General features: G+C 43.9%; 1 protein-coding gene across 1 annotated transcript in view; it reads left to right on the top strand.

Moving 5' to 3' along the window:
* The window catches only part of met (MET proto-oncogene, receptor tyrosine kinase), an 87,896-nt gene that overhangs the window by 42,510 nt on the left and 19,678 nt on the right, over positions 1-25,708 (top strand). Inside the window, exons 11-12 of the mRNA XM_031801346.1 lie at positions 22,711-22,929; positions 24,858-25,007. Coding sequence (XP_031657206.1) covers positions 22,711-22,929; positions 24,858-25,007 — 369 coding nt within the window. The remainder of the gene's footprint in view (positions 1-22,710; positions 22,930-24,857; positions 25,008-25,708) is intronic.

The raw sequence follows: 25,708 nt of genomic DNA, 5'->3' as shown, positions 1-25,708 counted from the left end.
ACTCTGGCGGGTTTAGTCATGACCCCCGTAAGGCGTCAGTTCTGTCAGTTCATTCATACAGTGTATTATAATGACGTTTTGGACATTTTTTGTTCGTTTTGGACTTTGGCTGTTTGGACACACTACATTTTTTGTTCGTTTTGGACTTTGGCTGTTTGGACACACTACATTTTTCACACTACAGTTTTCTCGAGGCAAGTCGAAGTCAGCAGCCGAAGTCTCCGCCCCATCGTCGTTGATGAAGTGTATACTGGCTACGGCGTCTCAAAATGGACAAACAGTACTATTGCTGCTTTTTTCTCATTTTTCAAGTGAAGGTCTTTTAAGGCAGTATGGGAGCACACTCGTTCAGCCGAAATGAATCATTGTGACACCTTTAGGAGACAATTACACACACCCTGTTCTAGCACTGTATCTCAAATCTTAGCCAAACAACAAAATCTCCAACTACCCTGAGCTGTATCAGCTACAACCAACCCCCACTCCTGATACACACACACACACACACACACACACACACACACACACACACACACACACACACACACACACACACACACACACACACACACACACACACACACACACACACACACACACACACACACACACACACACACACACAACAGCTCGCCTTTCAGTTTCCCTTTTACTGACCCCCTCCTGGTGTGGCCTGTGATTAGGTTAGAAAGTGCTCAAAACGGCCCCAGGGAGGGACAGAATCAGCACTGAGAGACAACAGGAGAGAAGGGATGAGAAGGGGATGAGGGATTTAAAATATTTAACCTTTATTTAACCAGGTAGGCTAGTTGAGAACAAGTTCTCATTTGCAACTGCGACCTTGTCAAGATAAAGCATAGCAATTCGACACATACAACAACACAGAGTTACACATGGAATAATCAAAACATAGTCAATAATACAGTAGAACAAAAGAAAACAAAAAGTCTATATACAGTGAGTGCAAATGAGGTAAGATAAGGGAGTTACGGCAATAAATAGGCCATGGTGGCGAAGTAATTACAATATAGCAATTAAACACTGGAATGGTAGATGTGCAGAAGATGAATGAACAAGTAGAGATACTGGTGTGCAAAGGAGCAAGATAAATAAAATAAATACAGTATGGGGATGAGGTAGGTAGATAGATGGGCTGTTTACAGATGGGCTATGTACAGGTGCAGTGATCTGTGAGTTGCTCTGACAGCTGGCGCTTAAAGCTAGCTGTCTTTCTAAGGTCTTCGAAAGCCAAGTTAACAAACAGATTACCGACCATTTCGAATCCCACCGTACCTTCTCCGCTATGCAATCTGGTTTCAGAGCGGGTCATGGGTGCACCTCAGCCACGCTCAAGGTTCTAAACGACATCATAACCGCCATCGATAAGAGACATTACTGTGCAGCCGTATTCATCGACCTGGCCCAGGCTTTCGACTCTGTCAATCACCACATTTTTATTGGCAGACTCGACAGCCTTGGTTTCTCAAATGACTGCCTCGCCTGGTTCACCAATTACTTCTCAGATAGAGTTCAGTGTGTCAAATCGGAGGGCCTGTTGTCCAGACCTCTGGCAGTCTCTATGGGGGGTGCCACAGGGTTCAATTCTCGGGCCGACTCTCTTCTCTGTATACATCAATGATGTTGCTCTTGCTGCTGGTGATTATCTGATCCACCTCTACGCAGACGACACCATTCTGTATACTTCTGGCCCCTCTTTGGACACTGTGTTAACTAACCTCCAGATGAGCTTCAATGCCATTCAACTCTCCTTCCATGGCCTCCAACTGCTCTTAAATGCAAATAAAACTAAATGCATGCTCTTCAACCGATCACTGCCCGCACCTGCTCGCCCGTCCAGCATCACTACTCTGGACGGCTCTGACTTAGAATACGTGAACAACTACAAATACCTAGGTGTCTGGTTAGACTGTAAACTCTCCTTCCAAACTCACATTAAGCATCTCCAATTCAAAATTAAATCTAGAATCGGCTTCGCAACAAAGCATCTTTCACTCATGCTGCCAAACATAGCCTCGTAAAACCGACGATCCTTGACTTCGGCGATGTAATTTTCAAAATAGCCTCCAACACTCTGCTCAGCAAATTGGATGCAGTCTATCACAGTGCCATCCGTTTTGTCACCAAAGCCCCATATACTACCCACCACTGCAGCCTGTATGCTCTCGTTGGCTGGCCCTCGCTTCATATTCGTTGCCAAACCCACTGTCTCCAGGTCATCTATAAGTCTTTGCTAGTTAAAGTCCCGCCTTATCTCAGCTTACTGGTCACCATAGCAGCACCCACCCGCAGCACGCCCTCCATCCAGCAGCTATATTTCACTGGTCACCCCCAAAGCCAATTCCTCCTTTGGTCGTCTTTCCTTCCAGTTCTCTGCTGCCAATGACTGGAACAAACTGCAAAAATCAATGAAGCTGGAGACTCATATCGCCCTCACTACCGTAAAGCACCAGGTGTCAAAGCAGCTCGCAGATCACTGCACCTGTACATAGCCCAACTCTAAACAGCCCATCCAACTACCTCATCCCTATACTGTTATTTATTTATTTTGCTCCTTTGCACCCCAGTATCTCTTCTTGCACATTCATCTTCTGCACATCTATCACTCCAGTGTTTAATTGCTATATTGTAATTATTTCGCCACTATGGCCTATTTATTGACTTATACCTCCCTTATCCTACCTCATTTGCACACACTGTATATAGACTTGTTCTACTGTATTACTGACTGTATGTTTGTTTTTTCCATGTATAACTCTGTTTTGTTGTTTGTGTTGCACTGCTTTGCTTTATCTTGGCCAGGTTGCAGTTGTAAATGAGAACTTGTTCTCAACTAGCCTACCTGGTTAAATAAAGGTGAAAGAAATGAAGCATTCTCTAGTAAGAGACAGGATGAGTTGGAGCATTCTCTAGGAAGAGACAGGATGAGTTGAAGCATGAAGCATTCTCTAGTAAGAGACAGGATGAGTTGGAGCATTCTCTAGGAAGAGACAGGATGAGTTGGAGCATTCTCTAGGAAGAGACAGGATGAGTTGGAGCATTCTCTAGGAAGAGACAGGATGAGTTGAAGCATTCTCTAGTAAGAGACAGGATGAGTTGAAGCATTCATCTAGGAAGAGACAGGATGCGTTGGAGCATTCTCTAGTAAGAGACAGGATGAGTTGGAGCATTCTCTAGTAAGAGACAGGATGAGTTGGAGCATTCTCTAGTAAGAGACAGGATGAGTTGGAGCATTCTCTAGTAAGAGACAGGATGGGTTGGAGCATTCTCTAGGAAGAGACAGGATGAGTTGGAGCATTCTCTAGTAAGAGACAGGATGAGTTGGAGCATTCTCTAGTAAGAGACAGGATGAGTTGAAACATTCTCTAGTAAGAGACAGGATGAGTTGGAGCATTCTCTAGTAAGAGACAGGATGAGTTGGAGCATTCTCTAGTAAGAGACAGGATGAGTTGGAGCATTCTCTAGGAAGAGACAGGATGAGTTGGAGCATTCTCTAGGAAGAGACAGGATGAGTTGGAGCATTCTCTAGTAAGAGACAGGATGAGTTGGAGCATTCTCTAGGAAGAGACAGGATGAGTTGGAGCATTCTCTAGGAAGAGACAGGATGAGTTGGAGCATTCTCTAGGAAGAGACAGGATGAGTTGGAGCATTCTCTAGGAAGAGACAGGATGAGTTGAAGCATGAAGCATTCTCTAGTAAGAGACAGGATGAGTTGGAGCATTCTCTAGGAAGAGACAGGATGAGTTGGAGCATTCTCTAGGAAGAGACAGGATGGGTTGGAGCATTCTCTAGGAAGAGACAGGGTGAGTTGAAGCATTCTCTAGTAAGAGACAGGATGAGTTGAAGCATTCATCTAGGAAGAGACAGGATGAGTTGAAGCATTCTCTAGGAAGAGACAGGATGAGTTGGAGCATTCTCTAGGAAGAGACAGGATGAGTTGGAGCATTCTCTAGGAAGAGACAGGATGAGTTGAAGCATTCTCTAGTAAGAGACAGGATGAGTTGAAGCATTCATCTAGGAAGAGACAGGATGCATTGGAGCATTCTCTAGTAAGAGACAGGATGAGTTGGAGCATTCTCTAGTAAGAGACAGGATGAGTTGGAGCATTCTCTAGTAAGAGACAGGATGAGTTGGAGCATTCTCTAGTAAGAGACAGGATGGGTTGGAGCATTCTCTAGGAAGAGACAGGATGAGTTGGAGCATTCTCTAGTAAGAGACAGGATGAGTTGGAGCATTCTCTAGTAAGAGACAGGATGAGTTGAAACATTCTCTAGTAAGAGACAGGATGAGTTGGAGCATTCTCTAGTAAGAGACAGGATGAGTTGGAGCATTCTCTAGTAAGAGACAGGATGAGTTGGAGCATTCTCTAGGAAGAGACAGGATGAGTTGGAGCATTCTCTAGGAAGAGACAGGATGAGTTGGAGCATTCTCTAGTAAGAGACAGGATGAGTTGGAGCATTCTCTAGGAAGAGACAGGATGAGTTGGAGCATTCTCTAGGAAGAGACAGGATGAGTTGGAGCATTCTCTAGGAAGAGACAGGATGAGTTGGAGCATTCTCTAGGAAGAGACAGGATGAGTTGAAGCATGAAGCATTCTCTAGTAAGAGACAGGATGAGTTGGAGCATTCTCTAGGAAGAGACAGGATGAGTTGGAGCATTCTCTAGGAAGAGACAGGATGGGTTGGAGCATTCTCTAGGAAGAGACAGGATGAGTTGAAGCATTCTCTAGTAAGAGACAGGATGAGTTGAAGCATTCATCTAGGAAGAGACAGGATGAGTTGAAGCATTCTCTAGTAAGAGACAGGATGAGTTGAAGCATTCATCTAGGAAGAGACAGGATGCGTTGGAGCATTCTCTAGTAAGAGACAGGATGAGTTGGAGCATTCTCTAGGAAGAGACAGTATGAGTTGGAGCATTCTCTAGGAAGAGACAGGATGAGATGAAGCATTCTCTAGGAAGAGACAGGATGAGTTGGAGCATTCTCTAGGAAGAGACAGGATGAGTTGAAGCATTCTCTAGGAAGAGACAGGATGAGTTGGAGCATTCTCTAGTAAGAGACAGGATGAGTTGGAGCATTCTCTAGTAAGAGACAGGATGAGTTGGAGCATTCTCTAGGAAGAGACAGGATGAGTTGGAGCATTCTCTAGGAAGAGACAGGATGAGTTGGAGCATTCTCTAGGAAGAGACAGGATGAGTTGGAGCATTCTCTAGTAAGAGACAGGATGAGTTGGAGCATTCTCTAGGAAGAGACAGGATGAGTTGGAGCATTCTCTAGGAAGAGACAGGATGAGTTGAAACATTCTCTAGTAAGAGACAGGATGAGTTGAAGCATTCTCTAGGAAGAGACAGGATGAGTTGGAGCATTCTCTAGTAAGAGACATGATGAGTTGGAGCATTCTCTAGTAAGAGACAGTATGAGTTGGAGCATTCTCTAGGAAGAGACAGGATGAGATGAAGCATTCTCTAGGAAGAGACAGGATGAGTTGGAGCATTCTCTAGGAAGAGACAGGATGAGTTGAAGCATTCTCTAGGAAGAGACAGGATGAGTTGGAGCATTCTCTAGTAAGAGACAGGATGAGTTGGAGCATTCTCTAGTAAGAGACAGGATGAGTTGGAGCATTCTCTAGTAAGAGACAGGATGAGTTGGAGCATTCTCTAGTAAGAGACATGATGAGTTGGAGCATTCTCTAGGAAGAGACAGGATGAGTTGGAGCATTCTCTAGGAAGAGACAGGATAAGTTGGAGCATTCTCTAGTAAGAGACAGGATGAGTTGGAGCATTCTCTAGTAAGAGACAGGATGAGTTGGAGCATTCTCTAGGAAGAGACAGGATGAGTTGGAGCATTCTCTAGGAAGAGACAGGATGAGTTGGAGCATTCTCTAGGAAGAGACAGGATGAGTTGGAGCATTCTCTAGGAAGAGACAGGATGAGTTGAAGCATGAAGCATTCTCTAGTAAGAGACAGGATGAGTTGGAGCATTCTCTAGGAAGAGACAGGATGAGTTGGAGCATTCTCTAGGAAGAGACAGGATGGGTTGGAGCATTCTCTAGGAAGAGACAGGATGAGTTGAAGCATTCTCTAGTAAGAGACAGGATGAGTTGAAGCATTCATCTAGGAAGAGACAGGATGAGTTGAAGCATTCTCTAGTAAGAGACAGGATGAGTTGAAGCATTCATCTAGGAAGAGACAGGATGCGTTGGAGCATTCTCTAGTAAGAGACAGGATGAGTTGGAGCATTCTCTAGGAAGAGACAGTATGAGTTGGAGCATTCTCTAGGAAGAGACAGGATGAGATGAAGCATTCTCTAGGAAGAGACAGGATGAGTTGGAGCATTCTCTAGGAAGAGACAGGATGAGTTGAAGCATTCTCTAGGAAGAGACAGGATGAGTTGGAGCATTCTCTAGTAAGAGACAGGATGAGTTGGAGCATTCTCTAGTAAGAGACAGGATGAGTTGGAGCATTCTCTAGGAAGAGACAGGATGAGTTGGAGCATTCTCTAGGAAGAGACAGGATGAGTTGGAGCATTCTCTAGGAAGAGACAGGATGAGTTGGAGCATTCTCTAGTAAGAGACAGGATGAGTTGGAGCATTCTCTAGGAAGAGACAGGATGAGTTGGAGCATTCTCTAGGAAGAGACAGGATGAGTTGAAACATTCTCTAGTAAGAGACAGGATGAGTTGAAGCATTCTCTAGGAAGAGACAGGATGAGTTGGAGCATTCTCTAGTAAGAGACATGATGAGTTGGAGCATTCTCTAGTAAGAGACAGTATGAGTTGGAGCATTCTCTAGGAAGAGACAGGATGAGATGAAGCATTCTCTAGGAAGAGACAGGATGAGTTGGAGCATTCTCTAGGAAGAGACAGGATGAGTTGAAGCATTCTCTAGGAAGAGACAGGATGAGTTGGAGCATTCTCTAGTAAGAGACAGGATGAGTTGGAGCATTCTCTAGTAAGAGACAGGATGAGTTGGAGCATTCTCTAGTAAGAGACAGGATGAGTTGGAGCATTCTCTAGTAAGAGACAGGATGAGTTGGAGCATTCTCTAGGAAGAGACAGGATGAGTTGGAGCATTCTCTAGGAAGAGACAGGATAAGTTGGAGCATTCTCTAGTAAGAGACAGGATGAGTTGGAGCATTCTCTAGTAAGAGACAGGATGAGTTGGAGCATTCTCTAGGAAGAGACAGGATGAGTTGGAGCATTCTCTAGGAAGAGACAGGATGAGTTGGAGCATTCTCTAGGAAGAGACAGGATGAGTTGAAGCATTCTCTAGTAAGAGACAGGATGAGTTGAAGCATTCATCTAGGAAGAGACAGGATGCGTTGGAGCATTCTCTAGTAAGAGACAGGATGAGTTGGAGCATTCTCTAGTAAGAGACAGGATGAGTTGGAGCATTCTCTAGTAAGAGACAGGATGAGTTGGAGCATTCTCTAGGAAGAGACAGGATGAGTTGGAGCATTCTCTAGTAAGAGACAGGATGAGTTGGAGCATTCTCTAGTAAGAGACAGGATGAGTTGGAGCATTCTCTAGTAAGAGACAGGATGAGTTGGAGCATTCTCTAGTAAGAGACAGGATGAGTTGGAGCATTCTCTAGTAAGAGACAGGATGAGTTGGAGCATTCTCTAGGAAGAGACAGGATGAGTTGGAGCATTCTCTAGGAAGAGACAGGATGAGTTGAAACATTCTCTAGTAAGAGACAGGATGAGTTGAAACATTCTCTAGTAAGAGACAGGATGAGTTGAAGCATTCTCTAGGAAGAGACAGGATGAGTTGGAGCATTCTCTAGTAAGAGACATGATGAGTTGGAGCATTCTCTAGTAAGAGACAGTATGAGTTGGAGCATTCTCTAGGAAGAGACAGGATGAGATGAAGCATTCTCTAGGAAGAGACAGGATGAGTTGGAGCATTCTCTAGGAAGAGACAGGATGAGATGAAGCATTCTCTAGGAAGAGACAGGATGAGTTGAAGCATTCTCTAGGAAGAGACAGGATGAGTTGGAGCATTCTCTAGTAAGAGACAGGATGAGTTGGAGCATTCTCTAGTAAGAGACAGGATGAGTTGGAGCATTCTCTAGTAAGAGACAGGATGAGTTGGAGCATTCTCTAGGAAGAGACAGGATGAGTTGGAGCATTCTCTAGGAAGAGACAGGATAAGTTGGAGCATTCTCTAGTAAGAGACAGGATGAGTTGGAGCATTCTCTAGTAAGAGACAGGATGAGTTGGAGCATTCTCTAGGAAGAGACAGGATGAGTTGGAGCATTCTCTAGGAAGAGACAGGATAAGTTGGAGCATTCTCTAGTAAGAGACAGGATGAGTTGGAGCATTCTCTAGGAAGAGACAGGATAAGTTGGAGCATTCTCTAGGAAGAGACAGGATGAGTTGGAGCATTCTCTAGGAAGAGACAGGATGAGTTGGAGCATTCTCTAGGAAGAGACAGGATGAGTTGGAGCATTCTCTAGGAAGAGACAGGATAAGTTGGAGCATTCTCTAGTAAGAGACAGGATGTGTTGGAGCATGCTCTAGGAAGAGACAGGATAAGTTGGAGCATTCTCTAGGAAGAGACAGGATGAGTTGGAGCATTCTCTAGTAAGAGACAGTATAAGGAACATTATTGTTTTGACCCACAGCATGAGTGGTGCTGGAGAGGTGGGAGGGGTGGGGGGGCTGGATATAAAACAATAATAATATAATATTTTCAACGTTGCTATTCTCTTGAAATGTTTTGTGTGTGTAATGTTTACTGTTAATGTCTGGTTTTGTTGTTTTGTTTTTTTCACTTGCTTTGGCCCCTTTGAATTGAATTGAATTGAAAGAGAGAGGGAGAGAAGGAGAGAGGGAGAGAGAGAGAGAGAAAAAGAGAGAGGGAGAGAAAGAGAGAGGGAGAGAAAGAGAGAGGGAGAGAGAGAGAGAGAGAGAGAGAGAAAGACAGAGGGAGAGAGAGAGAGAATGAGAAAGAGAACGATCCCTTTATTTCCAAAGAGGACACTCCTGGATATATGAATGGCAGAGCAGTAATCTGAGCAGAGTGTGTCATCATCCTCCACCATATCAGCTCTGTGTTTGTTCAGTAGTAAAGAAAGGGAAAGAAAACTGGTCTGTGTTCAGTTTCATCTCCTGATGGTGGGAAGCCTGACTGCACTGACCACTGGCTGACATTTAACATCAGTAAAGTCATGTGGTTGGAATAGTAATCAATCCGCATATAAAATATGTACATACCGTACACTGAGTGTACAAAACATTAAGAACACCTTCCTAATGCAATTTGTCGTTGGGCTTGGATTCTAGATGGTGTCTAAAGTGTTCCACAGAGATGTTGGCCCATGTTGACTCCTATGCTTCCTACAGTTGTGTCAAGTTGGCTGGATGTCCTTTGGTTGGTGGACCATTCTTGATACACACGGGAAACTGTTAAGTGTGAAAAACCCAGCAGTGTTGCAGTTCCAAGGCACTTCAATCCTTTGTCTTGCCCATTTACCCTATGAATGGCACACATACACAATCCATGTCTCAATTGTCTCAAGGCTTAAAAATCCTTCACTCTCAATCATCTAAACCAATTGAAGTGGATTACATCAATAAGGGATCATAGCTTTCGCCTGGATTCACCTGGTCAGTCTATGTCATGGAAAGCAGTTGTTCTTAATGTTTTTCTCACTCACTGTATACATGGAAGATGTCAAGCACACACACATATGCACACAGTAGCTTGCACGGATGCACACACACTCACATGCATACACACACACACACACACACACACACACACACACACACACACACACACACACACACACACACACACACACACACACACACACACACACACACACACACACACACACACACACACACACACTCTTTTTCTTGAGCCCCTTCCCATTGACTTCATACCAACCGGTTCTAGAAGAGAAGAAACACAACCCTTCCATAGAGCCACAGTGAGACTTGAGGGAAAGAGGTCAGAGGAGAAGAAAAGAAACTTCCAGCATTGACTTGATATGCGATTCTCAGATCTGAAGTAAAGCCGAGGCTCAAGCAATCTCAGCTTTCACACAAACATGAAAGGAAGGTTTTATTTAATTTTATGATCCGCAGGGAAAAGCTGGCATGGTAAAAAGCCAAAGGGGACCATGAAAAAAGAGGGATAGAGCCATAGATCAGAGTTAGTGTGAATTTTCACATTAGTACAGCCGGGGGCCAACCACACGCAGAACAGGGGGGACAGGGAGACAAGTGAGATGCCAGGGGGTTGTGTGTAGAGTGGTTGATAGGGCAGTGGTAGTTACGGTCTGTCAGAGATTTTGTTTTACTAGAGGATTCACTAGACTAGCCAAACACCTGTTGTAAGGATTCATAGATGAAGTTGGTCCATGTCAAGACATCAGAGACCTAGGTCTGATCTGGTCTGATCTGGTCTGGTCTGGTTTGATCTGTTCTGGTCTTTCCCATCTCTTACCCTTTCAGCAGCATGTCCAATGCCCAGCCTGAGGGAAGGCCTGAGGGTTCAAGTGCGAGGCCTCTTTCCCTTCCCCTTCCTGGCCCCATGGCTACTGTCATCTGTGTTAGCTATCTGACTGACTAAGCCAGGTTGCTATGGGGGTCACCAACTGTCAACATACTTTAACATAGCATACAGTTTCCTTCTTATTACCAGTCCTTAGCCTGTACAGTTGGTATCTTAGAAGGCAGCTTTGTTTGACTCTCTCTGGGACTGTGGATAGAGGCTCCACCATCTCTATGGTCTCCATCTTGAGAGTACTGGGTTGCCGGTTCACACATAATCACAGCCAAATACTCACCCCGCTCTTTCACTACAATATCTACCCCCTATTATTTACAGCTGCTCTGCTCCCAACCCACGGTCATTCAGACAGTCTACCCACACTGCTCAAACGAGAAGAGACATTTATGAAACAATGAATCTTTGCCATATAGTGAGTTGTGACCGACTGAGGTTTCCCATAATTCACAGGATATGTGGCTAACCTCTCCAGGGTACCATTTTACCCTCTAGTAGCCTGTTTAGTTGCTCCCTCTAGTAGCCTGTTTAGTTGCTCCCTCTAGTAGCCTGTTTAGTTGCTCCCTCTAGTAGCCTGTTTAGTTGCTCCCTCTAGTAGCCTGTTTAGTTGCTCCCTCTAGTAGCCTGTTTAGTTGCTCCCTCTAGTAGCCTGTTTAGTTGCTCCCTCTAGTAGTCTGTTTAGTTGCTCCCTCTAGTAGACCTGTTTAGTTACTCCCTCTAGTCGCCTGTTTAGTTGCTCCCTGTAGGCCTGTTTAGTTGCTCCCTGTAGGCCTGTTTAGTTGTTCCCTGTAGGCCTGTTTAGTTGCTCCCTCTAGCAGGCCTGTTTAGTTGTTCCCTATAGGCCTGTTTAGTTGCTCCCTGTAGGCCTGTTTAGTTGCTCCCTGTAGTCCTGTTTAGTTGCTCCCTCTAGTAGGCCTGTTTAGTTGCTCCCTCTAGTAGACTGTTTAGTTGATCCCTCTAGTAGCCTGTTTAGTTGCTCCCTCTAGTAGCCTGTTTAGTTGCTCCCTCTAGTAGCCTGTTTAGTTGCTCCCTCTAGTAGGCCTGTTTAGTTGCTCCCTCTAGTAGGCCTATTTAGTTGCTCCCTCTAGCAGGCCTGTTTAGTTGCTCCCTGTAGGCCTGTTTAGTTGCTCCCTGTAGGCCTGTTTAGTTGCTCCTTGTAGGCCTGTTTAGTTGCTTCCTGTGGGCCTGTTTGGTTGCTCCCTCTAGTAGCCTGTTTAGTTGCTCCCTTTAGGACTGTTTAGTTGCTCCCTGTAGGCCTGTTTAGTTGCTCCCTGTTGTAGGCCTGTTTAGTTGCTCCCTGTAGTAGGCCTGTTTAGTTGCTCCCTGTAGGCCTGTTTCGTTGCTCCCTCTAGTAGACCTGTTTAGTCGCTCCCTCTAGTCGCCTGTTTAGTTGCTCCCTCTAGTAGGCCTGTTTAGTTGCTCCCTCTAGCAGGCCTGTTTAGTTGTTCCCTGTAGGCCTGTTTAGTTGCGCCCTGTAGGCCTGTTTAGTCGCTCCTTGCAGGCCTGTTTTGTTGCTCCCTCTAGTAGCCTGTTTAGTTGCTCCCTTTAGGACTGTTTAGTTGCTCCCTGTAGGCTTGTTTAGTTGCTCCCTGTAGTAGGCCTGTTTAGTTGCTCCCTGTAGTAGGCCTGTTTAGTTGCTCCCTGCAGTAGGCCTGTTTAGTTGCTCCCTGTAGGCCTGTTTAGTTGTTCCCTGTAGGCCTGTTTCGTTGCTCCCTCTAGTAGACCTGTTTAGTTGCTCCCTGTAGTAGGCCTGTTTAGTTGCTCCCTGTAGGCCTGTTTAGTTGCTCCCTGTAGTAGGCCTGTTTAGTTGCTCCCTGTAGGCCTTAGTTGTTCCCTGTAAGCCTGTTTAGTTGTTCCCTGTAGGCCTGTTTAGTTGCTCTCTATAGTAGGCCTGTTTTGTTGCTCCCTGTAGTAGGACTGTTTAGTTGCTCCCTCTAGTAGGCCTGTTTAGTTGCTCTCTATAGTAGGCCTGTTTAGTTGCTCCCTGTAGGCCTGTTTAGTTGCTCCCTGTAGGCCTGTTTTGTTGCTCCCTGTAGTAGAACTGTTTAGTTGCGCCCTCTAGTAGGCCTGTTTAGTTGCTCTCTATAGTAGGCCTGTTTAGTTGCTCCCTGTAGGCCTGTTTAGTTGCTCCCTGTAGTAGAACTGTTTAGTTGCGCCCTCTAGTAGGCTGTTTAGTTGCTCCCTGTCGAGAAGCACACACACTCACCAGATTGGGGCCTGCGGGGCCTGCGAGGTTAGTGTGTGTGTGTCTGTGCGTCTGTGTGTGTGTGTGCATGTCAGTAAACGAGGCCTGCAGGGCCAGTGTGTGTATGTGTGTGTGTTTGTTTTTACACTCCATCTGGGATATTGCTCAATAGCGACCCGGGTTTGGAAATCCGTCCAGGGGAGCTGAACTGCTAACAGGAAGGTTCTGCAACACTTAAAACCAGCCCTGCTTCTCCATCCATGGCAACTGTGGTAAGAGGAAACAATGCTCATGGGAATTTGAGTTCAATAATTTAGTTAGAGCCAACGTATTGACGAGTCAGCGAAACGTTTATTAAAACACTTCCAGGTTCCGGAAACGTTGGCCTCTAGTGGTGAGTACAGCCAAAGACAGGCTGGGTTAGTGTAAATGAACATTGTGACAACTGAGTTCATGGCTACGGTTTAGTTGTACTACTGAGGAGTACAGCCAAGTACAAGCTGGGTTACTGTAAATGCACATTGTGACAACTGCTGATGTAAAGTAGGATTTATGAATACATTTGATTGATTGATTGATTGATTCAGTGATAGATATTCCACTCCTGCAGTGAAATGTAAAAACCTGCCACCTAATAAAATGTTTTAGCAGAAAGGATAGGTACTGTGGTGCAGAACGACTACTAGAAACATGTATTTGGGGTCATTTCTGGGGCCATGTGGTACTTTGGGCTTGATGTCTGTCTGTAGGATATCTTTACTCAAGGACATTTTATTAGTCTTTTTCCAAACAATACAGCAAAAACAATAAAGATTAACAACAGAAACAATTAAATAAAAGCAAACAGAAGATGCCATCCAGTAGGTATAGCTACTCTTTCTGGGGTCCAGCAAAATTAAGGCAGTTATATCATTTTAAAAACATTACAATACATTCACAACAGATTTCACAACAGATGAAGTGTGTGTCCTCAGGCCCCCACTCCACTACAACATACAGTTGAAGTCAGAAATGTACATACACCTTAGCCAAATACATTTAAACTCAGTATTTCACAATTCCTGAAATTTAATCCTAGTAAAAATCCCCTGTCTAAGGTCAGTTAGGATCACCACTTTATTTTAAGAATGTGAAAGGTCAAAATAATAGTAGAGAGAAATATTTATTTAAGCTTTTATTTCTTTCATCACATTCCCAGTGGGTCAGAAGTTTACATACATTCAATTAGTATTTGGTAGCATTGCCTTTAAATTGTTTAACTTGGGTCAAATGTTTCAGATAGCCATCCACAAGCTTCCCCCAATATGTTGGGTGAATTTTGGCCCATTCCACCTGACAGAGCTGGTGTAACTGAGTCAGGTTTGAAGGCCTCCTTGCTCGCACATGCTTTTTCAGTTCTGCCCACAAATGTTCTATAGGATTGTGGTCAGGGCTTTGTGATGGCCACTCCAATACCTTGACTTTGTTGTCCTTAAGCCATTTTGCCACAACTTTGGAAGTATGCTTGGGGTCATTGTCCATTTGGAAGGCCCATTTGCGACCAAGCTTTAACTTCCTGACTGATGTCTTGAGATGTTGCTTCAATATATCCACGTAATTTTCCCTCCTCATGATACCATCTATTTTTTAAGTGCACCACTCCCTCCTGCAGCAAAGAACCTCCACAACATGATGCTGCTACCCCTGTGCTTCACGTTTGGGATGGTGTTGTTCGGCTTGCAAGCCTCCCCCTTTTTCCTCCAAACATAACGATGGTCACTATGGCCAAACAGTTCTCTTTTTGTTTCATCAGACCAGAGGACATTTCTCCAGAAAGTACAATCTTTGTCCCCATGTGCAGTTGCAAACCTTAGTCTGGCTTTTTTATGGCGGTTTTGGAGCAGTGGCTTCTTCCTTGCTGAGCGGCCTTTCAGGTTATGTCGATAAAGGACTCGTTTTACTGTGAATATAGATACTTTTGTACCTGTTTCCTCCAGCATCTTCACAAGGTCCTTTGCTGTTGTTCTGGAATTGATATTCACTTTTCGCACCAAAGCACGTTCATCTCTAGGAGGTGTTTATACTTGCATACTATTGTTTGTACAGATGAACGTGGTACCTTCAGGTGTTTGGAAATGGCTCCCAAGGATGAACCAGACTTGTGGAGGTCTACAATTTTATTTCTCAGGTATTGGCTGATTTCTTTTGATTTTCCCATGATGTCAAGCAGAGGCACTGAGTTTAAAGGTAGGCCTTGAAATACATCCACAGGTACACCTCCAATTGACTCAAATTATGTCAATTAGCCTATCAGAAGCTTCTAAAGCCATGACATCATTTTCTGTAATTTTCCAAGCTATAAACAATTGTTTGTGCCATGCACAAAGTAGATGTCCTCACCTTCTTGCCAAAACTATATTTTGTTTAAAATACATTTGTGGAGGGGTTGAAAAACAAGTTTTAATGACTCCAACATAAGTGTATGTAAACTTCCGACTTCAACTGTATATACAACACAGAATCCATGTGTATGTATGTGTATAGTGCGTATGCTATCGTGTGCGTATGCATGTGTCTGTGCCTATCTTTGTGTTGCTGCTTCACAGTCCCCGTTGTTCCATAAGGTGTATTTGTATCTGTTTTTTAAAATCAAATTTTACTGCTTGCTTCAGTTACTTGATGTGGAATAGAGATCCACGTAGTCATGGCTCTATGTGGTACCGTTCGCATCCCATAGTCTGTTCTGGACTTGGGGACTGTGAAGAGGCCTCTGGTGGCATGTCTTGTGAGGGTATGCATGGGTGTCCAAGCTGTGTGCCAGTAGTTCAAACAGACAGCTCGGTGCATTCAACATGTCAATACCTCTCACAAATATAAGTAGTGATGAAGTCAATCTCTCCTCCACTTAGAGCCAGGAGAAATTGACATGCATACTATTAGTGTTAGTTCTCTGTGTACAGCCAAGGGCCAGCCGTGTTGCCCTGCTCTGAGACAATTGCATTTTTTCTAAGTCCTTCTTCATGGCACCTGACAACACGGCCTGTAGGACCAATCTTATTGATAGTGCTGTTAAGGAGGCATAGCAGTGCTTTATTATGGACAGACTTCTACCCATCTTAGCTAATATTGTATCAATATGTTTTGACCATGATAGGGTTACTCCAAGTAGTTTAGTCACCTCTACTTGCTCAATTTCCACATTATTAATTACAAGATTTAATTGAGGTTTAGGGTTTAGTGAATGATTTGTCCAAAATAAAATGCTTTTGGTTTTATAAATATTTAGGACTAATTTATTCCTTGCCACCCATTCTGTAACTAACTACAGCTCTTTGTTAAGTTTTGCAGTGATTTCAGTTGCTGTAATAGCCGACGTGTATAGTGTTGAGTCATCCGCGTACATAGACACACTGGCTTTACTTATGTCATTAGTAAAGATTGAAAAAAGTAAGGGGCCTAGACAGCTGCCCTGGGGAATTCCTGATTCTACCTGGATTCTGTTGTAGAGGCTTCCATTGAAGAACACCTTCTATTTTCTGTTAGACAGGTAACTCTTTATCCACAATATGGCAGGGGGTGTAAAGCCATAACACATACATTTTTCCAGCAGCGGACTATGATCGATAATGTCAAAAGCCGCACTGAAGTCTAACAAAACAGCCCCCCCAATCTTTTTATTTATCAATTTCTTTCAGCCAATCATCAGTCATTTGTGTAAGTGCTGTGCTTGTTGATTGTCCTTCCCTATAAGCGTGCTGAAAGTCTGTTGTCAATTTGTTTACTGTAAAATAGCATTTTATCTGGTCAAACACCATTTTTTCCAAAAGTATACTAAGGTTTGGTAACAGGCTGATTGGTTGGCTATTTGAGCCAGTAAAGAGGACTTTCCTATTTATTACTATTAGGTAGTGGAATTACTTTTGCTTCCCTTCAGGCCTGAGGTCACACACTTTCTAGTAGGCTTAAATGGCGAGTGGCAATATCGTAAATAATTATCCTCAGTCATTTTCCATCCAAGTTGTCAGACCCCAGTGGCTTCTCATTGTTGATAGACAACACCAACAAAAAATTCACATCTTCCACACTCACTTTACAGAATTCAAAATTACAATGCTTGTTTTTCAATAATTTGGTCAGATATACAGTGCCGTGCGAAAGTATTCGGCCCCCTTGAACTTTGCGACCTTTTGCCACATTTCAGGCTTCAAACATAAAGATTTAAAACTGTATTTTTTTGTGAAGAATCAACAACAAGTGGGACACAATCATGAAGTGGAACAACATTTATTGGATATTTCAAACTTTTTTAACAAATCAAAAACTGAAAAATTGGGCGTGCAAAATTATTCAGCCCCCTTAAGTTAATACTTTGTAGCGCAACCTTTTGCTGCGATTACAGCTGTAAGTCGCTTGGGGTATGTCTCTATCAGTTTTGCACATCGAGAGACTGAAATTTTTTCCCATTCCTCCTTGCAAAACAGCTCGAGCTCAGTGAGGTTGGATGGAGAGCATTTGTGAACAGCAGTTTTCAGTTCTTTCCACAGATTCTCGATTGGATTCAGGTCTGGACTTTGACTTTGCCATTCTAACACCTGGATATGTTTATTTTTGAACCATTCCATTGTAGATTTTGCTTTATGTTTTGGATCATTGTCTTGTTGGAAGACAAATCTCCATCCCAGTCTCAGGTCTTTTGCAGACTCCATCAGGTTTTCTTCCAGAATGGTCCTGTATTTGGCTCCATCCATCTTCCCATCAATTTTAACCATCTTCCCTGTCCCTGCTGAAGAAAAGCAGGCCCAAACCATGATGCTGCCACCACCATGTTTGACAGTGGGGATGGTGTGGTCAGGGTGATGAGCTGTGTTGCTTTTACACCAAACATAACGTTTTGCATTGTTGCCAAGAGCACCTTCTTCCACATGTTTGGTGTGTCTCCCAGGTAGCTTGTGGCAAACTTTAAACGACACTTTTTATGGATATCTTTAAGAAATGGCTTTCTTCTTGCCACTCTTCCATAAAGGCCAGATTTGTGCAATATACGACTGATTGTTGTCCTATGGACAGAGTCTCCCACCTCAGCTGTAGATCTCGGCAGTTCATCCAGAGTGATCATGGGCCTCTTAGCTGCATCTCTGATCAGTCTTCTCCTTGTATGAGCTGAAAGTTTAGAGGGACGGCCAGGTCTTGGTAGATTTGCAGTGGTCTGATACTCCTTTCATTTCAATATTATCGCTTGCACAGTGCTCCTTGGGATGTTTAAAGCTTGGGAAATCTTTTTGTATCCAAATCCGGCTTTAAACTTCTTCACAACAGTATCTCGGACCTGCCTGGTGTGTTCCTTGTTCTTCATGATGCTCTCTGCGCTTTTAACGGACCTCTGAGACTATCACAGTGCAGGTGCATTTATACGGAGACTTGATTACACACAGGTGGATTGTATTTATCATCATTAGTCATTTAGGTCAACATTGGATCATTCAGAGATCCTCACTGAACTTCTGGAGAGAGTTTGCTGCACTGAAAGTAAAGGAGCTGAATAATTTTGCACGCCCAATTTTTCAGTTTTTGATTTGTTAAAAAAGTTTGAAATATCCAATAAATGTCGTTCCACTCCATGATTGTGTCCCACTTGTTGTTGATTCTTCACAGTTTTATATCTTTATGTTTGAAGCCTGAAATGTGGCAAAAGGTCGCAAAGTTCAAGGGGGCCGAATACTTTCGCAAGGCACTGTACTTGGATGTGTAGTGTCAGCATTTGTTGCTGGCATGTCATGCCTAAATTTGCTAATCTTGCCAATGAAAAAATCATTAAAGTAGTTGGCAATATCATACGTAATTTATCTTTGTTTCATATTGTATTGTTAACAAGATATTATTAGTTAATCAGGTCTTACTGGTTTGTGAATGATATCCATTCGTCCCAGTTACTGTCGAACACAGCTTTTTGGAATATTAAGACATATGTCAAGCTTTCCATAGTAAAGATTTATTCCATTATTCTAGGACATGTTTGCTTTAGTGGGCCATCTAGGTAAATATACAATATCAATGGCCCCTAACCACACTGCAAACATTTACACTTGGCTGTCTACTTTGGGCAGAGTTGAAATGGTTTTGTCCACCCCACAGCTGTGTGGACTGGAGGCTACGGTGAATCAGCTGCCGGTGCACTTTCAGGAGTCCTTTATTAAAAACACACACAGTTCCACAAGGAACACCAGATTGCTGTATATAGGCAGATTACTGTATATAGGAAGCATGGGGGCCCGCGACTCCAGAATCTAGTACCCATCCTCATCTCCTCCGGGCTACTAACCACATTCAGCACCACTTCCTCTATCTCCAGTTAGACTCGAGCAGCCAGAAATTACAAGCGTAGCAGAATTCTGAGCCAGTGACTCTCCACATGAGTTGTGTTAGAGGAAAGAAAAGCCATGGCCAGCCACATGTGACAGGCAGGAGAAACATGTCAAACTTTCCCGGTTACATGACCGGGAAAGTGATTCACTGTGTTTGTGTGCTGTGCCATCCATTATAGGAAGCCCTTTTCTGCAGTCAATTGACCTGGTGGCCTTATGGGCTGAATGTTATTATTCAGAGGGGTTGGGTTAAATGCAGAAGACACATTTAAGTTGAATGCATTCAGTTGTACAACTGACTAGGTATCCCCTTTCCCTATACAACTGACTAGGTATCCCCCTTTCCCTATACAACTGACTAGGTATCCCCCTTTCCCTATACAACTGACTAGGTATCCCCTTTCCCTATACAACTGACTAGGTATCCCCTTTCCCTATACAACTGACTAGGTATCCCCCTTTCCCTATACAACTGACTAGGTATCCCCTTTCCCTATACAACTGACTAGGTATCCCCCTTTCCCTATACAACTGACTAGATATCCCCTTTCCCTATACAACTGACTAGGTATCCCCTTTTCCCTATACAACTGACTAGGTATACCCCTTTTCCTATACAACTGACTAGGTATCCCCCTTTCCCTATACAACTGACTAGGTATCCCCCTTTCCCTATACAACTGACTAGGTATCCCCCTTTCTCTATACAACTGACTAGGTATCCCCCTTTCCCTATACAACTGACTAGGTATCCCCCTTTCCCTATACAACTGACTAGGTATCCCCTCCCCCTTTCCCTATGCAACTGACTAGGTATCCCCTTTCCCTATACAACTGACTAGGTATCCCCCTTTCCCTATACAACTGACTAGGTGTCCCCCTTTCCCTATACAACTGACTAGGTATCCCCCTTTCCCTATACAACTGACTAGGTATCCCCCTTTCCCTATACAACTGACTAGGTATCCCCCTTTCCCTATACAACTGACTAGGTATCCCCTTTCCCTATACAACTGACTAGGTATCCCCCTTTCCCTATACAACTGACTAGGTATCCCCTTTCCCTATACAACTGACTAGGTATCCCCCTTTCCCTATACAACTGACTAGGTATCCCCCTTTCCCTATACAACTGACTAGGTATCCCCCTTTCCCTATACTACTGACTAGGTATCCCCTCCCCCTTTCCCTATACAACTGACTAGGTATCCCCCTTTCCCTATTCAACTGACTAGGTATCCCCCTTTCCCTATACAACTGACTAGGTATCCCCTTTCCCTATACAACTGACTAGGTATCCCCCTTTCCCTATACAACTGACTAGGTATCCCCCTTTCCCTATACAACTGACTAGGTATCCCCCTTTCCCTATACAACTGACTAGGTATCCCCCTTTCCCTATACAACTGACTAGGTATCCCCCTTTCCCTATACAACTGACTAGGTATCCCCCTTTCCCTATACAACTGACTAGGTATCCCCCTTTCCCTATACAACTGACTAGTTATTCCCTTTTCCCTTCCCCTTTATTCATATTTTTCATAATTTCATAATTAATACACTTCTTTTTTTTTATACACAGAAAAACTGTTGTTTCTATGTCAAATGGGGTCGTTACATTTCAGTCTTCTGTGATAAAGTGTTATATTGGTATGCAAACTCAAAATTGAATACTGTTCAACTCTGTATCTGACATGTCTTCTTTTTGTAAGGTGTATACTTTTGTTTCAAAGTAGACTTGTTTAAGGCTACCAAGAAACACTCTGTGTGATGCTGATTTATCCCAGTGCAGTAAAATTAACACACAAATGGGGAAAGGTACAGGAATGTTGGACCTGATCCGGCCTTTTCAAAATCACACACTGGTTGAACTCTCATGAGTAGGCTGGCCAAGATTCACCTTCACAGTTAGAAATGGAGTGAAAATGGCTCTACACTACACTGAGTATTCACAGCTGGGTTGGATGTGCTAGGTTGAATTACAGTGCATTTGGAAAGTACTCAGACCCCTTGACTTTTTTCACATTTTGTTACATTTTGTTGCCTTATTCTAAAATCTATTAAATTTGTTTCTTCCCTCATCAATCTACACACAATACCCCATAATGACAAAGCAAAAACAGATTTATTGAAATTGTAGCAAATGTATTAAAAATAAAAACAGATACCTTATTTACATAAGTATTCAGACCCTTTGCTATGAGACTTAAAATTGAGCTCAGGTGCTTCCTGTTTCCATTGATCATCCTTGAGATGTTTCTACAACTTGATTGGAGTCCACCTGTGGTAATTAAATTGATTGGACATGATTTGGAAACGCACACACCTGTAAATATAAGGTCCCACAGTTGACAGTGCGTGTCAGAGCAAAAACCAAGCCATGAGGTCAAAGGAATTTTCCGTAGAGCTCCGAGACAGGATTGTGTCGAGGCACAGATCTAGGGAAGTGTACCAAAATGGGAAAAACTCCCCAAATACAGGTGTGCCAAGCTTGTAGCGTCATACCCAAGAAGACTCAAAGCTGTTATCGCTGCCAAAGGTGCTTCAACAAAGTACTGAGTAAAGGGTCTGAATACTTATGTATATGTGATATTTCTGATTTTAGTTTTTAATACTTTTGCAAAAAATTCGAAAAACTTGCATTTGCTTTGCCATTAGTATTGTATTGTATGTAGATTGATGAGGAGGGAAAAACAATTGAATACATTTTAGATTAAAGTTATATCGTAACAAAATGTGGAAAAGGTCAAGGGGTCTGAATATTTTCTGAATGCACTGTATATACAGTGTTTGACTGTCTGCCATAACTTCTGTGCCTTATCATGACCTCCTTGAACTCTGATGTGCAGTATTGAAAGGAATGTTCCACCTTGTGCTTATAGATGGCCTGATGAACTATCCATATTTATAAATAATGATATTGTAGAGATGTGGAAACAGAACAACATACCTGCAGCATGAGTGTAGAAATAGGAACTGGACCAGATTCATGGTCTTTGAGCATTTCAAATGGAAACAACTATCTGACAGAATGACATGTCAACACAGCTTTCATCGCCATGTAAACATAGAAACAGAGCAACTTTCAAACACACTTGGTGTCAATGCGTCTGTTTGGAATCGGAGGCCAGAGGGTGGAATAATTTCAATAGTGCACCATCACAACCTTTATGTAGAGGAATATAAGGTGGCTTTTTCTTATGTATAAGAAGATATTACATACACACATCCATTGTCTCTGAGCAGGTGCGGATATACATTTTTTTTTAAATAAAAGGTGAATAGAGACTCTTTCTCTTATGTGGCTCTCAATTGGGCGATTAATAGGTCTTAGTGATGGGAGGCATTTTGGTTATAATCCAGGGTGGTATAAACACACTGCTGTTGTGCCCCGGAGCAAGGCACTTAAACCCCACAGCAGCTGTAGATATGGAGCTGTAATGGATAGTTTGTACAACTAGAAAGCGTGTAATATGCCCTGGGATGAAAGCATCTGCCATGTGAAGGATTAGTATGTGTACTTGTTATGTGACAGCAGGGTAAACGCTATAGGCTTTTTTAAGAGTGTTTCTCTTAACTTGTGGTGTGTGTGTGTGTGTGTGTGTATACGCGTGCATGTTACTTATGCTGTGTGAGTGTTCTCCCTCCAGAACTGCATCAAGGGTGAGGACAGGCTGGCCATCCTGTGTACCACCCCGTCCCTGAAGGACCTGGGTCTGCAGACTCCTGTGGTCACCAAGGTGGCGTTCGTCCTGGATGATTTCTCCACGCCCCAGTTTGACCTGCTATATGTAGAGGACCCTCGCTTCGAGGACTTTCAGAGACCCACCGTCACATCAAAGGGCAACAAGAGCATTCTGGAGATTAAGGTGAGACATGCCAGATCATTGAAATAAATGTCACTTTTCTGTTCTCTAACTGGGTCTCAACTGACCTCCTGAATTGGCTGAATATAACTGGAATTAACTGATAATATTAAGGTGAGACATTCCCCCTCGCCCCTCTCCCCACCACCACCTCTTCATTGTAGTGATGTCTAGGGTTGGGGTCAGTTCAGTTACCAATGCATCCATTCAGAAACTGAACTGAATTTTGATTCATGCATTGGAAAAATCCTAATTTTAAACAAATGTGTCTGGTTCAAATGGCACTTTCTATTCTGGAACAGAGTGTCTGTTGGTCTCCTGAATTGGCTAAATTCAAATGGGATTGAACCCTGATTGGAGTTAACGACACCTTGCTCTCCGGCTCACCTCGAGGCCGTGAGCTGACTCATCCTCGCCGTCTGAGGTTTGAAGGAAACAATACTGAAACAAAACAGGAAAAGGAGTCCGTTTCCCCATCGCCCATCCCCCACCATTCCCTCCCTCACTCCTCTGGCCCCTCTCCTCTTCTCCAAGTATTCTCTCCAACTCACCACATTGTTCCAAGTTCCCAAGGTCAAAGCCCTTGACATATTAATGGCGGGTTTTGAACATGCAGCCCCATTTCTCTGGGTAGAAAAAAAAAATTTCAAACAATGAAAAAAAAGGAGGCCCTATGGTTAGTGGCAGCTGTGGGGAGCGGGTCGCACAGGATCCTTGGTCGGCTTTTTTTCCCAGGCATGGCCTTGGCCCAATAGTCTAATCCTCCTCCCCTCTCTCAGTTGCCCCCCACCAATCACCTTCCCCATCCCAGACAAGCCCCTATGAGCCCCCATTACCCAGGGGACACACATCGCCCTGGGTTACACTGTTACAAGCTACATTTGGGGCCATCTGATATCTTTGCCCCAAAAAGGCCGCTGGTCAGGCTCCTGATAACGTTATTAGTCTTGGCTAGTGTATCACTGCAGATCGCTTCATGAGAGGTTAACAAGCATCTCAACCTAGATTAGCACCACACAGACTGTTCGTTTGGATAGGAGTGGCAGAATTTTTAATAGTTATTCTCTATGGGACATGGTACTTTCAATGTTCCATACCCAAGCATTAAATATGTTACAACCTCAGGGTACAGACATCAGATGACAGATTTGTATTGTATGTATTATTCAGTATGCTTTGTATGTGTTCAAATACTGTAGACGTTAGAGTTTGTTCTTGTCTTAGTGGCCCTGGTATGTGTGTATGTGTGTATGTGTGTATGCTTGCGTGTGTATGTGTGTATGTGTGTTCACATGCACTGCATTAGTTGACGTGTACTGTAGTGTGGTTTAGGAACAGGTGTGGCCCTGTGTCAAATCTGAAAATCCCAGGATGTCACGCGAGGAATGATCCTTCTCTTTACGGCCTTCTGCTACGCTCATACAGCACAGCCAGGCAGAGTGAGCAGCACCCGAGCTGTGTGTGTGTGTGTGTGGGGGGAGTAGCCAAGGCAGTCTGTGTGAAAGTGAGATTAATTCTCTATAAATCCTCTCTTCCTGTCAAGAAGAGCCCTCAGGGACAAAGGGTTAGTTAGTGTGTATGTAGATGCACAGTCTTTTTTTGTCTCTGCTTTTGTCTCTGTCCAGGGCGGTGAGCTCACGAGAACAGTAATGACACCACAACCAATGCCTCAGTCACTTCCACTCCCAGCATGCATGTCTTTGAGTGGATACTGAAGGACTCACTGAGGATGATGTAGTACTACATGTGCATATGATCCCTCTCCCTATCTCCATCTCTCCATATCTCTACATCTCTACATCTCTCCCTCTCTCCATCTCTCCCTATCTCTCCATCTCTCCCTCTCTCCCTCTCTCCTTCACTCCCTATCTCTCCCTCTCTCCATCTCTCCCTCTATCCATCTCTCCCTCTCTCCCTTTCTCCCTCTCCAGGTGCCAGGCCGTGTGGATGTGGAGGCGATGAAGGGGGAGGTGCTGAAGGTGTCTAACAGAACCTGTGAGAGCGTGACTGTGGTGGGGAACACTCTGGAGTGTACTGTCCCCATGGAGCTACGGGACGCAACCAACGAATTGGAGGTGGAGGTGAGGACACAGACAGAGAGAGAGAGAGAGAGAAAAAGAGAGAGAAACACACATACACAGACACTGACACAGAAACACACACTCCCTTCCAACCAAACTTTCAATCAACACTTCCAAACTCGCTCCATGAAATTCCCACTGAGTCCCCTCATCACCCCTAGTTAGACATGGATGAGACCACCCTACCTTCCCTTGGCTTTCTGAGCTCTCCACTTCACTTGAGACAGCCCCTTATCTACAGAGACCACTACAGACAGCTATAGACCCCCCAGTCTAGCAGGCCCACTCCACAGCTCAATAAAGGCCTTGTTGGGCTGCCACTGCATCCATACAGAGGGCTCTGTGTGTGGTGTGTGTGTTTGTGTGCTCGTGCATGTGTGTGTGTGTGTGTGTGTGTGCTCGTGCATGTGCGTGTGCGTGTGTGTGTGTGTGTGTGTGGGTATCCTAAGTGTGCCTATTGACAGATTGACTGATGTCAGAACACCAGTGTGCAGTTCCTGCTTTGATAGATCATACAGTAGTTTACATCGTTCTGTTATCTGACATTTTATTACCACAGTCACTAGCCAGGAAAATGTACAGATAACACCGTATTCCTCCTGGCATTCCATCATCACCCCTGAACGATACCGGTGTGTTCAACTCAGACTTCCACTATCTCACACACAGTAGTCTCACACACAGTAGTCTCACACACAGTA

This window comes from Oncorhynchus kisutch, linkage group LG22 (assembly GCF_002021735.2).
Source record: "Oncorhynchus kisutch isolate 150728-3 linkage group LG22, Okis_V2, whole genome shotgun sequence".
Classification (NCBI taxonomy): Eukaryota; Metazoa; Chordata; class Actinopteri; order Salmoniformes; family Salmonidae; genus Oncorhynchus; species Oncorhynchus kisutch.
The sequence above is the reverse complement of the archived record's forward strand: the minus strand, read 5'-3'. Positions and strand labels throughout refer to the sequence as shown.